Genomic DNA, 15,571 nt, shown 5'->3' on the forward strand with positions numbered 1-15,571 from the left:
TTAAGCCTATAGACGAAGATGTCGTAATACACTGGCAGCAGAGATGCAGAAGTGTAATTGAGGCTTTGTGCTGGGTCTCCAATAAACAGCGTTTCAGCTTAAGGAAGCGTAACGTAGCTGTCCGAGACCAACATTAAACTACTAACACCCCAGGGCAGCCAGAGGACACAGCACCTGGATCTTCTGTGTGTGTATGTGTGTATAAATGCTGCCAAACAGTATCTCGTCTCTGCAGTTGTAAATATAACTCAAATCCCATTCACCTACACAGCCCCCGTCCTCATGGCTGAACCTTACCAACATGCTACAAATAGATCATGACAAACATTGAAAGGCTGGAAGAAAAAGAAGCCAAATGGTTTCCTTAGGAGTCAAACAAATAATCCAGGCTGATGGAAATCACAGAGAAGGACTGAGACAAAAGAGAAATGATTCATGAGGTGACAAAATATGTGTAGGAGGTGAGAATCAGTTACACCTGCTCAAATGATTGGATCATGCATATAATCGAGAAAGTAGAGGAAAAGACATCACATCTGGGAAAATTTACAGCACAGGTGTCTGCATCAATATGTGAGAAAACACGTCTTAGACTTCTTAGCAGTAAATCTAATGGCCTAGGATTAATAAATAAAGTGTATTTGGCTGTGATAATACTAAGCTAACTCAAATGGCACCAGTCAGGGTTAAACTAAGGTTGAACGCTTTGCAGACAAAGATGTAGACACAGAAAAATGCCAGTCAGCAGTTTGGCCAATTATGGTTTTATGGGCCCATTAAATATCCTCCCAATATAAACAAATGGGAATGGCTCCAGCTCCTTCCGTCCTTCTCTCTCAGCTATTTAACTTCTAAACTGCAACTGAATGCACACCTGTGTCACTCACACTGATTCCCCCACCACAACAAATATCAGGTATCTGTATACACACACGGTCAAAACCCCAAACTCTGCATGTCCCTTCATTTCTCTTACTGATGCTCTGCCAATAAGTAAGTAACATTATCTCTCTTTCCACCTGTCTGTGTATTATGTCCATGGGGGTGTAAGTATTTAACAATTAGTGCCAGTGGTATAGAAATGAATGTACAGAATTTATCATACAGGCCTGGGAGTTGCATCGACCTGCTCAAACTTTTGGTAAAAAAAACAAAAAAACAAATAAGCATACTTTCATTTTCACTTAAGAAACCAAGACTTGTAAACAGAAACAGTCTTGTAATTTGTTTAATGTGTTTAAAAAAGTTGATTACCAGTACTGTAAAGAAGTACTTTGTTTCTCTGTACTTTGTTTCTACCTTACAGTAACTCAGGTTTATGGTAACAAAGGTATGTTTGCTGGACCCTCCCTACTTTTTGTCACTGCTGTGCTGGCACAATGCACCATATACAGTAGTGTATAGCTCCAGCTGCAGCCACTCATATCCTCAACCTGCTCCTCATTTTCTCTGCTCTCCGTCTTTCCACTCTCCTCGCTGAATCATAATTTTTTTTCCCCTTTAATTCCCCCTCTTCTAATCAATAACTGTTGTCTTGTAGCTTTCATCACCAGACTCCCTTTCAGTCTTTTCATCTAAGGCAAATTAGTCTTTTCAGCAATTAGTGGGTTTTCTTCATCCTGATCGGTCTTCGTGGATCATTTAAGTTGTGCTTCTGAGTCAGGATTCTCTCTTTACATGAGCAGACTGGCTTCTAGATTTAATACTAGGGAGGTGGAGAAGACAGCTGGTCAGAAGGGGGGAGTAGAAGATGGAAATCTAACTAGCCATTTCATTTTTTCATTTCCTCTGCCGCCTACCACCATTTTTTTACTCTGTTAATTGGAACCATCTTACATTTTGCTGATTTTTTTCCAAAAAGTTACAAAGCCAAAAGTCCTCCTCTTAGTTTTCCCTCTTGTCTCCCTTCCTGAAGATGAAAATGAATGTGCAAGGTCAGAAGCTGGGCAGGGAGTATAACCTAAGGAGATGACAACAACATCGAGTAAATCCTTAGGTGCAGCTGTAATAGCATGAATGTGAGAAGTGACCTCTCTAACATGAGGGTCATGCATCCTAAACTCACGAGGTAGTTGCAATTCCCAACATTTTTTAAATAGAAAAATTAAAACAAGTACATTACGATAAGTTAAAGTTCTAGTTAAGCATGACGCCTACTGATTCACTGCACAGATCATCCTTATTTCATTTTTGCCTCACCTGTAGTCATCCCCCCCCCCATTTTATTTCCTTTGTGTCAGCGAATAAAAAGCACTGCACAGATGGACACAGACTTAGATAATAAAGAAAAATTGTGAAAAGGAAATACTGCACCCTTGGTTTTAAACAAAAGGCATGTCAATCTCACAGGGGTCAAGGAGGGCTTTCCTTAGTTTCATCGTAGAAATTCGCCAAATACTACATGCCCTGTGTTTTATACACCCTACAGTATATCTCTTTTATTATAGCATGGCGGAGTCACAAAGGTTGTTAACGTTTCACTTTTGGACTAAGAAAAATCTGAAATCGTAACAGATCAACTGACAAGAGAAAATCTACATTATGCCCAAAAATAAAGTCCTTACCTTCACATATACTTTAGTATTTGATCTATAAAATGTCAATGACCATTTCCCAGAGCTCTAGGTGAGGTCAACAGATAATTTGTTTGTGTATTCAATACCTCCAAACTCCAAAATATTCAGTTTATGATCACATACAAGAAAGGCAGCAAATCTTTACATTTGAGAAGCTGAAACCAAAGAATGCCTGCATTTTTATTTAGCACAATTAATCAGTTACATACTTGATTAATCAGCTAATCATTTCACTCTCTAACAAATTCATGAATGGGTCCTCTGTATCAGTAATTACACCTTTCTGGCTAAAAGCACAGAGAGCTGGCTCAGCTTCTGTGCACCATGGAGGATAGAGACTGATCACCACCAACTACCCGTCACAAAGACGTGTGGAGTCACGTCCCCTGTGTTTTAAAGGGGGCAGGAAAAAATAGTGGCCCCAGGAATCATTATACCCTGTGGAAAAATAAATCATGGGGGGAAAGAGGTAGATGGAAAAAGGCAGTTTACTCAAGAAAGAAATAATCGCTTTTAGATAGCAGATGACAGAAATTTAAAAGGGGATTCAGGGTTGTATCAGATATGTGTTGTTTGTCTGCAAGGGGCTAAACATGCAGGCAGGAAAAATGAACAGTGTATGTACAAGCACTCTGGCAGCCACAGTTCAAAGGGCCCCACTTTCTCACCAGTCTAGGATTTTAAGAGCTGGCAATGCTACTGTACCTCCACTGCTGCTGCACTCATTAGTTTGTTGCACTACGTTATACAAACAGGGTTTAAATTCACACTTTCCAGATCACAAAAAAAATATATATGTAAAACAGGGGATTTCATGCTTAGCTCCTTTTTCATATTTTGGATAGAAGATGATTATTTTCAATATTTTAATTTTACCTTCAATGCCATCTGTATCTACAATATGCACATATCTACAACAGTGAGTTTGGGATGTAAAAGTAAAGTATAAAGCTTTGCCTACTTGCAAGAATAAGAAGCAGACAAGAAAAAGAATCTGTACTAGTCAATGTGTTACCCATGCAGCTATGACAAAGTTGGCAACAGGAACACCTCGAAAGGCGACAATGATCTATAGAAGAGAAGGCACACACATATGGCCAAACAATAAACACTGCGAGTACTGTATGCCACTGCTCTTTGCAATTATGTGGAAAAAAAACTGTAATCTTCTCCAGCATGTGTATTTGTTGAGGAATCTGATGGGGCATGTGTAAATACCATTAGTCATCCTGAGCCAGTGCAGGTTACTTTCTATCCACTCACAGCCATTTGCTCAACAGATCTAGCTACGGATCACCTGTTTTTTATTTTGCTTATTTTGGATGATTATAGACAGGAAGAGGTAATCTGCCTAAGGATAAAAGACTGATGGGAGAACATTTTCAGACTCTCAAAGCAACCAGAAGCAGAGTCGGCTTGTGGCATAGTGTATAGGAAGTAAATAATCCCTTAACCCAATGGTACTGTCAAAAATATAAGTACAGTCAGGTAGCACGTATCAGGATATTCAAAAATGTTTTCCAACCATGTGTTTCAAAACTAGGTTTCGGGATACAGTAAGGCAGAATTGCAATGTGATTTCTTGTCCAGCCTGGTTGAGCAAATCAGTTTAACTGCTACGCTAAGAGAAATGAAACATTAAAGTGGTGGAAAGACTGTGAATACTGAGCCACGGTGCTAATCAGGTTGTATAGCCACAGTCAAACATTCAGCCAGCCAACCCAGCTGTGGTCACCCCTCTCTGGGCCCTGAGGGACAACAGATTGGACCCATTTATGGGCAGACTGGCACAACTGCACCATACCTACTGGCAGAAGTCTGCCTCTGAGAAAAACTACCCAAGGTCGAAAAGGCCGGTCTTGGATCAGAGCTAGTCGCTTACTGGAACATGATTAACGGAACCACTGAACTGCCCGAATCAGCGTCTCAGTCCAAGAGAAGCACTAGAGAGCCAGAGCAGTTTTCAAGTGCATGTTTGGTGATCTTTGGAGTTTCTGATGGTTATTGTGGTTGACGTTCAAACAGTAAGTATTGTAGAGACGCACTTAGTGGCTTGGTCCCTAAAATCCAAACAGAGATCAGTGGGTCAGGAAAGGGCACTAATGACAGAGGAGGGAATGAGCCTGCTGACGTGAGCAAGAACTCTGACACCCAAAGCTGATGAGAATCTGCACACCAGACCTGCTCTGCTAAAACAAAGAGATGATTCTTAGGAAAGGGAGTTTCTTACAAAGAGAGGGTGTGTTAGACAGAGAAACAAAACATAAAACAAAACTAATCATGCCCACACTGTTGGAGACGTCATGAAGCCCCTCTATGCTTGTATCCTGACCCAGCCCTCCAGTGCCTGTAGTCATTTATGGCTCTTTCATAGCTCAGAAGGACAGGAGTTGGTTGGCTTTAATCCCTCTCTGAAACCGCATCATAGAGTCTTCACATCTTCAAAGTAACCCCCTGCATTTGCATAGAAGCATGAATTGTGCAAAGTGGGATTCACTAGGGATGCACATGTGTGTGAAGCATGCCGCATTCATATCATTTGTGGCAAAGAATCCTTTAACCTGTGTTAATACTGAAGGCTATTGTTTTACAGTTCTTTCCTAATATACTATTTGTTTACTGTATTCAAGATGTGGTATTGTAGCTTTTCTGCACTAACTTTAAGAACATGAAAAATTATTTATATTAAAGATCATTTCAACAGCAAATGGAATAAAAGCTAATATACAGCAGCAGTGTTAGCCGGAAAGGGCATAAAGGTACAATGTGATAACTCAACATGCTATCCAATGTGGAGGTTTTAATCCTTTACACACGAGGTATCACTTCACTATCCACAGCCCAAGTGCTGACCTGTGGCATACTGTACGCAGCAGCATGGGGCAGCTGACTGGCAGGTTGATTCATTACCTCATCGACACCGCGCTAACAAACAACTTGATCTCCTGCCACTGCTCACACTGCTCTGCAAAGACCTCCCAAATCTGACAGGCCCTCCAACACTAACAGCTTCACTTAGGGTGAAATTCTCTTGCATGAAACCACAAAGTGTAGAAGAACTCTGATGTCTTAAAATGCTCAATTAGTAAAGGATGACCTAAGTTGGCTGTTGGAAAGGGATGTGGCCTTTATACGACGTGTGTGCCAGATTTCAGAGCCCTATATGCTCAGTTCTTCCTATTGTTAGGAGCTATTATGTTACAGAACACCACTCAAAACATTTAGCACCAATGCAGGTTGCACACCTGTGTCCCATTCTTAAAACAGCAGCTGCACTGGGCTACAGTGCATTCTTCTAAAACAGCCTCTGGGAAACACTGCCGGTGAATTATTTTCATGGAGCTGTCTAAATCAAACCTTAGAATCTTTGTATTCTTTCAGCTTTCACCACTTAAGTTGAGTAGCAATAAAACAATGATCTTCTAAATAGCTACAAATACTACAACACCACCATGTGGCTACATGTTCCCCATTACTTTAATGTGCACATTTTAAGGTTCATAAAATATAAGGTCAAGTAACTATGTAAGTTGGCACTAACCATAACTGCCTGAAGGGTCAGTTTTGACCAGTTAGTTAAATTATGCCGTACAGAAGAGTAGCACAGATGGTAACACCACCAGTATGACTAATCTAGCAAACAGAACAAAGCACACTAGATGACCAGGATAAATGAAACAGCACCGACACTGGGACAAACGTAGGTCAGCTAACCTAGCCACATAGCTCACACTGCACTTTATTCCCCTCAGGGAACTCTGTGGTTGATTTTAGCTGTGTCTTGAATCTTGTTCTCACTTTGGCCCTACTGTATATGAATGTTAATAAACCTCATCCAACAATCTAACAGGTCCACTTAAGCATCAAAATTAAGTCTTATTTGAAGTATAAATCTGTGTGTGCTTCAGTGATTGTTTTACCATATTTATAGTAGCGTATGACTCCATACATACACAGCAAGTCTTGTATATATTTAACTCGCTGTGATGACCCAAAGAAATCTGGACAAAAACCGAATCACACACAAATAGTACCTGTTGCACAAAGTAGTGAAAATCAGCAAGAATTTTGCACCTCATTCTGCTGTTCTGGCTGTAAAATACCACAAAAGATTGCAGAAATAAAGAGCACAAACTGAGGTAAAGTCACATGGGAGCTGTAAGATACTGAAACTCTGCTGACTGAACTTCCCAACAAGTTCCCAGAGTGATTCCCATTTACTGAATAATTCTTCTTAAATTCGTTTTCACCTTCTCATTCCTAGACTCTGGGGAAAATGCAGTAAGATTGAGATAGCATTTGACTGACAGCTGAAGAAGATGCCAATTCCCATGATAGTAAATCTTCACTCTCAGAATGTAAAAATAGAAAGAGCTCGTCATCCTTTTTTAGCCCCAGGTGTCTCCCACATGTGAGCGCAGGGGCTTAATTAGATGGAAACTAAGAGCTTGAGAGCAGCCAGCACACTAATGAGGCCTCCGCTCACAAACAACACACACATGTGAGCAAAGAGCTGCATTCTGCCAGCTGGCACCCACACTTACTCCTTTCTATCAAAAAAAAATAAATTCTGTACCACTCCCAGAAAACACACCCACAAACATACTCATAAAGACAAACTCTGTTCATTAGCTGAATCAGCTAAACCCATTTCAAACCTCAAATCCTCCAAATCCCCATCCCTGGACATTGTGACCTTCTCAGCTTCTTCTCCAGTTACCACAGCGACCAACATTCATTAAGCCACCCTTCTGTTTTATATCCTTCTGATATCGAACCAAATCCAAGGTAAGGTTATATCTTCATTTGCAGATAAAAACTAGCATAGAGAGGAGCCGAGTCATAAAAACTAAGTGCTGATGGATCAATCATAGCTCCACCTAGTTCAGACAATTCCCACATTTTATGCCACCGTTTTCCCCCCCCCCCCATTAGAGAAGACTCCTTTCAACCTTGCCAGATTCCCTCAGACGTTAACTAAAATAGACAGCCAGTAATGCAGAGAGCTGAGTGATGGAGAGAGAAAAGTGATGAAAAGACTAAACAGAGAGAAACAAATCACAGGAGTAAAGACAGTAAGGTAAGAGAAGGCAGGGAGGGACAGAAAGGTCTGTAGAAAGAACAATCAAAAAAGATTTTGCTGCAGCATGGAGAATGCTGAAATATCAAGCCAAGCTTTTATGACATTTCTACTAACCCCGAGAAGGACAGATGTCATGGATTACCCTGGTTAGATGGGGATCAGCCGACTAATTGACAGCTTGGCCTTGGCACAATTAATGACACTGTTTTTTTTACCAGGTGTCTTTTATTTTTCTATCATGACCTGAGATTTCTAAAGGCATCTGAAGAGTAGATCATGGCGTTATGTGAAAACTGAAAACAAGTGTATGTCTCCCATTTATCACTGTCAATATTTGCAGAAATTGTTTATACGTCATCCTGCACTACTCTGTTAAACTGTGTGGTTTATGCCACACATTCACTTGAAAAACGTGAAAATGTTATGAAGAGAATGCCACTGTGTGTACAGAGGAATATTTTTACTATGATACGTTTACATTTGGGAAGAGAAACTGATGTTGAACACATATTCAGCAGTAAAAATATGTGGTTAACAGCCATACTACACATGCACAAACGGTGCAGGAAAGACTGACCATTAAATCACATGTTATCATGAACGGTCTTCCAGCCAAAGTATGACTGCCTATTGCCATATCTACTATGCAGAAGAACAGCTTTTAAAAACAGTGTTTTTGGCTTGATTTTAGGTAAAATTATGCAGTTTGTGTATCTGGAATTTGGAGCTCAGTGTTGAGTAACCCCGCGACATATTCATGAAATAAGCTGCTATTCTTGATAGACAGTGTATTTCATATTTCACAATGTTGACTCTGTATCCCTGTGGTGTTAGTATTAGACATTCTCAAAACACTAAACAAGCCTCATTCTGCGGAAAGCACCAAAATCTGGCATTCCCTGGCAAATACTGACACTATGTGAGAATTATTAATTTGTTGGTAAGACAAAACACTGCATAGCTTTGTAACTGAGAAAGGAATTATCACATCTGTGTCAACATCTGATGCACATTTAAAGTATTTGTCTTTGAGCATTAGCCACACAACTGGGGGCTCAAAGTTCATGATCAGAGCCCAAGCGATATCTGAAAAATATTTGGAATAATAAAAAACATGTAACCATATCAAATTTTTATATATATATAAACATAAGCCAATAAAATCCTTTTTGTCAGGGATTGCTTAAAGGTGATTATGAAATGCAGTAGTTTTAATAAGGACATGTGCACAATAACTAATCAAAATGAAAATAAAAATTTCTCAGACTTGAATTAGAAAGTTAATCTGCTGATGAGAATCATGTGATATGGCTGAAAGCTAAAGGACAGCTAAACAAGGGCCTTGAGTTAGGAATGTTTTGTCCACTGCTCTCACAGTAAAGAATGAAATCATCTTTTGGCTTAAAGCCATGGTAGGTAACTATATAACTTTTGTCGACTTTTTTTTTGTTTTGTTTTTGGTAAAAATCTGCTCCAAAACCTGTCTCAATGTGGAGAGGTGCTGTCAAAGCATCCTGTGACCCAGACCCGCTGAACAGCCCTGGCAGCAGGGCAGAGATATCAGCTTCTAAAAGGCTTTGAGTGGGACTGACCTCTCTAACCAGAGACTTTCAATTCTTTTTAGTTGATCACCAAGTTTTGTTGCATTTTAATGCCCCGTTTCTTGCACATGGAGGTACACAAGAGAATGCAAGAGACTGAGCAACAATATCAAAGCAAGAGAATACACATAAAGGCACAAACACCCATATGAAGTTTTTTTTTTTCCTGTTTCACACTTTCTCTCTGAATGTTGCTCTTTCTTGGTTCTCCCTCTGAGTTTGCATGTGTGATATGAACTCTCCAACACCAGCTTCACTGGGCTGCATCCCAGAGTCACACACCCACACACCAATTATAAGAATTCAAAAACACACAAATAACACACATTTACAAATGTAGTTTATTATGGCTGTTATGAGAAATCCAAGTATGGAGACTCACACGCACATACCTGCCAGGGACTTCAGTGTGTGTAATTTATATTTATAAAAGATGGAATGAGCGGCTGTTCTCAGCCTCCTACAGCACTTAAACCACTGTGCTTTTCCTTGGCCCTACCCAGCGTTCCCTCCTCAAGTCCAAACCCATTCCAGGCCATGGTCCTCTCTAATTTCACCCGAAGCAGCAGAAGCTTGAGCTGAAAAAGAGGAATCTGGCCCCCTAGTCCAGCAAACTATTCCTTTTTCCTCTCTCCCTCCTCTTCCAGCAACCACAGATCGACAGCTCTACGGCCAGCGCTGGCCCAAAAGTATGAGGGGTATTTTCAGCACTGTAATTTGATGCACATATGGTGCACACACAGACACGCTCTCAAACACAGAACCACACACTCAGCAAATATACAGACAGATCAAAAGATACAATAAGACAAGAGAGAGGAGAGATGACTCTAGCGCCCACAAAGACACGTGCCCTTACGTCCACAGAACTCCTCGCCCCCTTAGGACCAAGTCAGTCAATGTGCCTGTTCGCCCTTTGTGCTGGGTCGGAGGAGTTGTGTAGCTCAGAACAGGAAAGCAGGGTGGAGGCCTGAATACATAGAGATGTGGAAAGAACTCATCTGAAAACAAGAGGCCAGTACAGGGATGTTATGGTAGGGAGGGCAAAACCCAGAATAGTAAAGAGTGGAACATACATTACAATGTCTTTGGTGTTGAATGAGTCACTTTGTTATACTTGCTTGTTTGGAGTTATTTTTAATTATTTCAAAAGCTTTGTCACATAATAACACAAAGTTAATCACAGTGTCACTCACTGGGCCTTTAACAAGTGCTTTTTACTAAGCCTTAAGTAACATAAGTGGTTTGTGCTGTTCAGATGATCTCAGCTGCTAGTTGATTTGTAATTTTAAATCTATTTGTAACTCTTAAACGAAGACATATGTTGGAAGATATACAAAACATATTAGCTCAAATGCCCTTTTAATGGTCAGACTGCAGTAAGAAGAGAAAGTGAGGTAATACAGACAACAGCAATGTTCAATCTGCCTTTAGTGGTGAGATAGGGAGCAAACCACATGTACAGACAGACAGACAGATAATCTCCCCAACTGAGCCGACTACCTAAACACAACTGTCTGTATGCCCAAGCACATACATTCTGCACACACTTGCACTGATTACAAATGCAGTATATACACTACTGCTCCTCCTGTCCAGGACCTTAATTACCCTGCACAGTCCTATTTCCCAGAAATCCGGCAAGAGCACGGCTGTAATTAGGGCCTATATTTACCCCACCTGACCAGGGGAGAACCCAATACAGTGCTGGCCACAGGGATGAGCGAGCCTCACTTGATTACACTATGGATGGAAGCAGGGCAGCAGTGGACACATGAGCTGTGTCCCAGCTCGTGGAACAGGATGGATGGCATGTAAACACACCTCAACAAACAAGATTAGTAAATAAATAAATAAAAAGTTCAGGTGTATCAGCAGGTAGCTGAACTAAAATGGGCAAAAAGCTCTAAATACCTGAGGTGAACTGGGATGAAAATGCTGGTGTTCTGATTCTATAAATAATGGTGACTAAGAAATGGAGATGTCCCTTTGTCCTAAAAAGCCTTTAGACACTAGGAGCATAAAATACATTTGATGGAAATATACAAAATCAAGCATGTATTAATGCAAAAGCATAGATTATATGCAATCAGTGCCTTTCATCTCAAATAATCTGTTCTAAAGATGCCAACATTTCATTTTGTACAGGCTATTAAAGGGAAATTCAAACTCTTACCACCTAAAAATAAGTGAAACCCGTGCTTCCCACTAATGCTCTGCAGCATTCGTGAGACACCCGTCTTTAAAAATCTTTTCAGACAGTTGTGGCTTCTCTTGATGAGGACAACTAACTGGCTCTCATAGAAGAAGCCAAACAGACCTTCTAATGGGGTTACAAATTCAAATAGTTTGGACATCCTCTGTCCCTCTCTGTTTACTTTGTGGTCACATTGGCTTTTCCTTGCCATCACATCACATCTAAAACAACAAACCGATGAAAATGCAGAGTGGAGAAAGTGCTTCAATGTGCCGTTGCACTGGGCACAAATGGATGTTAATCGCTGATTTTAATCACAGATTTTAAACTCTTAAATCACTGATGCAATGTGAAATATTGTTAGAGTGGAATAAAATATTACTTTGAGGGTCTGAGTAGAAATTAGAGCTTCACACTCTTCTATGCATTTAAATTTCTGGCCTCATCATATTTCAGTGTTGCTTTAAGATTAGCTGACTGTACCCTTTATTCACTCAATCAGCAGACATGCTGTTAATAGGAGCAGTGGTGGCTCTCCCCTTCTTCAGATACAGAGAGAGACACACGTCTAAAGCCTGTCAGGGTGAGGCTCTACCCAGTCTCCTCTCAGAGCAAACTGAAGCCAAAGCAGGAGCTCATGTATTTGAGAGTGATAAGAAGGGGGAACAAAAAAAAATAAAAATAAAAAAGCAAGAGGACATAACCAAAATGGGAAGAGCGAGCCTCCGTTAACTCTGATTTGGGTCCTACTTTCATTTGAGGCAGTGAAGCCATATGCAGAGTGCAGAAGAGAACAGAGTGCTTGAGTCAGGCCTCTGTCCTCCATCTGTGGCAGAAGGATTAATGAGAAAGTGTGAGAAAGAAACAGAGAAAAAGACAACACAGAGACTTGACTCAATGGTTCTTCTGTGTCCTGTGGCTGAGCAGCCTAAAGCGCCACTCGTTACACTGCGAACCATTGTGAAGTTTACAATTTGTTGCAGACCAGGACACAATAGAGTTCGCTGGTCCTGTCCTTGTAGGCTTTGCCTTGATACAAAAGATTGAAAATGGCATGGAGAGAGCAAGAGAGACAGAAAGAAAAATAGCATGCACAAAACAGGTGGTGGGAGAGCATGAAAACTAAACAAAAAACTGAAACAACTTTGGGCTACTTGCTCAGTTTCAGCTGCCCAGGACTTGTGAACCGCTGCTCTAAAGCATACGCCAAAAAGCTAAAACTAAAACCATATTCTTGCTTCAAATCTGTCTTAAGACTTAAGTCTTCATTCCGATACGGCCTGTTGCTCATCTCTCTAAGCGATCTAAAGAAGTCAAAAAGCCATAGAATGTCCTAGCACCGGGCTCTTCCTGGAGACACCTTTTAAAACATACAGACCACCCAATACTTACTTAATCTAAACTTTAGCTGCACAGAGTGATTTGCCATTTTATTTTAAGTACTTTAAGTACATGCAGTGGCTGGAATAGCATTTATAACGACAATCAGTCGCACTGTTGAAAGGCAGTGACTGATGTATGGGGAGAAGAACACATACATGACCCTTGCAAAGCAGAAAATTCAAACAGGCTGCTGAAAAGTAATGCTGTAACAGGACATCAACACTGACACACCTGATATAAACACCCAGCTTCAAACAGTGGAGAGGAGCCAGCTGACTAAGCTCATGTTACTCAAGCAAACACACAGACTGTGCTCACACTCTGTATTGTTGAAAGTGTGCCACAGAGAAAAGAATCCACATGTTCCTTTTTCACTGCTGGCTCCCTGACCGTTAGAATCAATGACTTCACACACCTTTGAAACAGTATGCCTCTAACAAAGGTGTCAAAAGCTTCAAAACACATACAGACCAACACATGGAGGAGCACAGAGGCAAGAATCTAGTCATGTACTGTACACCGATGCAGTCACCTTTCCTTTCTCCTCCATACAGGGTTATGAAACGCCTTCCAGGTATTTCTGTGGTCTCATATTTAATCTGCTATGACATATAGTGTTTATGCAGGATTCCTCATATTTACAAATGAGGGAGCCTGAGGTAGACCGAGCTTCTCAGTAATTAGAACACCCTGGGAGGTCCGCTTCTAAAATGTGTGAGAATATTTGCTCTCCACTGACCACTCAAACACCCTCCTTGATCTTCATCTTCCCTCAACAAACAAATGCTCTACCACTCCACTTTCTCACTGCTGCCTAATAGCTCAGGTCCGGCCTGGTTGTCACTAGTGAGAACTGTCCAATAAGGACTGGTGTGAGTGGAGAGGTTCGTGGTCCTACTGGTTTAGTGTGGGATGGGCACTCATGGGAAGAGGAGAGCTGGGACTGAAGCTTGTGCAGGACAAGCATAAAGCAACAATGGATGAAACACCGAGTGGCCGATGGTGAGCTCTCTGGGTTAATGTCAATATATTTATCACTAGATGTAGTGAGAAAATAAATCTGCTTACAGTAAAAGGCAGTGGAGTGACCGGGACCAAGTCTATTTTTATTCATATTTGTCTTCCTTTAAATAGTGCTTCATTACAGTATGTTTGTTCTAAATAGAGGGGTTTCTACACTGACAAGCAGCATGTGATTTCCCTGTTTTCTAAAAGCAGATACCAGGTGTTTCAGTAGCGTAGTGAACACTTTATTAAAGGACCTACCTGAACAGGTGTTAGCTGGGCTCTGGGGTCAAACACACGCAACATCTTGTCCTACACAGCCAAAGGACAGAGAAGAAACTTTACCAGACAGAAGAAAGCTGGAAATGATTTGTGATATAAGGTTATAAATCAACTCAACTCTGTCTGAACTCAAAACCCTTTTGTTTTAAATCAGGTCTTTTGGCACCATGTGAACTTAAGTAATAACAACATGTAAAGGCTGTGAGGCAAGTCTGTGTTTCATTGTGAATTTTTCCTTTGTGAGGTGTATGAATATGATGTGCATAGGAGGTGAGGCCAAGATTTAAGATTTGTGCACAGTAAGGTGGAAAAGAATCATTCAGCTCTAATTATTGCATAGGAACTAGGGGGAACTACTGAAATATGAAAGCTAAACAGTGAAAACATTCAAATAAAAGGGTCCCTCCACCTCAGTATAACTCAGGTAAAGAACAACACAAGCTCCCTGAAGTTTTCTCATTTATCAGTGTGATCTCACTGATTAGCAGATGCAGCCCGCTGACCTCGCTACGGCCTCGTGCCGTCACTCCAACCAGCCCAAACAAGCATTCAGCATCACTCAGGGCAGCCAATCAGAGGCTCATGTGTGATTGAGAGGAAATGGGGCCTAATGGGATCAGGCTGTGACAGGACATGCATGTCTGCAGCCGTGTCACTTAATAGTATTGTGTGACTGTGATCACAGGGGCAGCCTGACATACAGAACTTAGACTACGCCATGCACCCACTTGACAAACATATACATGTCAATGGGAATCAGGGGGCTGACAGTGACACAGTCAAGCACACACACACACATGCACAGAGCATAACACAGTATTTTATCCTATCAGGCTCAATCCAGCTTTTAGTGTGAAAGTCAGCTTCTTTTTATCTTGCTCCACTCAACGATCAAGAGGGAGTTTATTTGCTTGTTATTAGCCTGAATAGCAAACAGGGATTTTCTTAATGTGTCATTACTTTCTCTGGCTCTATCTCTGTCTGTGTGGTTGTATAGCCCACCCACAGATATGATTCCCCAAGGCTATAAGCTGGGCCTAAGCCCTGGTCTCAGTGAGTGGAGTAAGAACAACACACACATATTGTATACACAAATAGGCTTTCCCACTATAAGAGCCCACCTGTTGCAAAAATACCAAATTCAGATTAAAACTCCCTCTGAACAATAAACATCAGAGGGCAAACACACACTCACACATGCTCTGGTTGATTTAAAAAATACATCATTTTGATAGTCAAAATAAATTAGTAGATTAATTCATCAACTAATCATAGGAGTCTATGAGATGAAGTTGTGATGAAGGGCCAGGATGGCAGTGTGTGCATCTGTGTGTGCCTGTGCTAAAACAACAGCTGTGGTGGAGCCTCGTTCTCAAGTTGCTTTTAATGAGTCTTTCCTGTTAATCTGGTGCATGCAACTTTCACAAACACACACAGCCACTGG

General features: G+C 41.0%; 1 protein-coding gene across 2 annotated transcripts in view; it reads right to left on the reverse strand.

Moving 5' to 3' along the window:
- The window catches only part of LOC109972910 (mitochondrial import inner membrane translocase subunit tim16-like), a 94,829-nt gene that overhangs the window by 72,561 nt on the left and 6,697 nt on the right, over positions 1 to 15,571 (reverse strand). For both annotated transcript variants that reach the window (XM_020622148.1, XM_020622146.1), the window contains exon 7: positions 14,107 to 14,157. In XM_020622148.1, the coding sequence (XP_020477804.1) occupies positions 14,107 to 14,157 (51 nt within the window). The remainder of the gene's footprint in view (positions 1 to 14,106; positions 14,158 to 15,571) is intronic.

This window comes from Monopterus albus, unplaced genomic scaffold, assembly GCF_001952655.1.
Source record: "Monopterus albus unplaced genomic scaffold, M_albus_1.0 scaffold273.1, whole genome shotgun sequence".
NCBI classification, from domain to species: domain Eukaryota; kingdom Metazoa; phylum Chordata; class Actinopteri; order Synbranchiformes; family Synbranchidae; genus Monopterus; species Monopterus albus.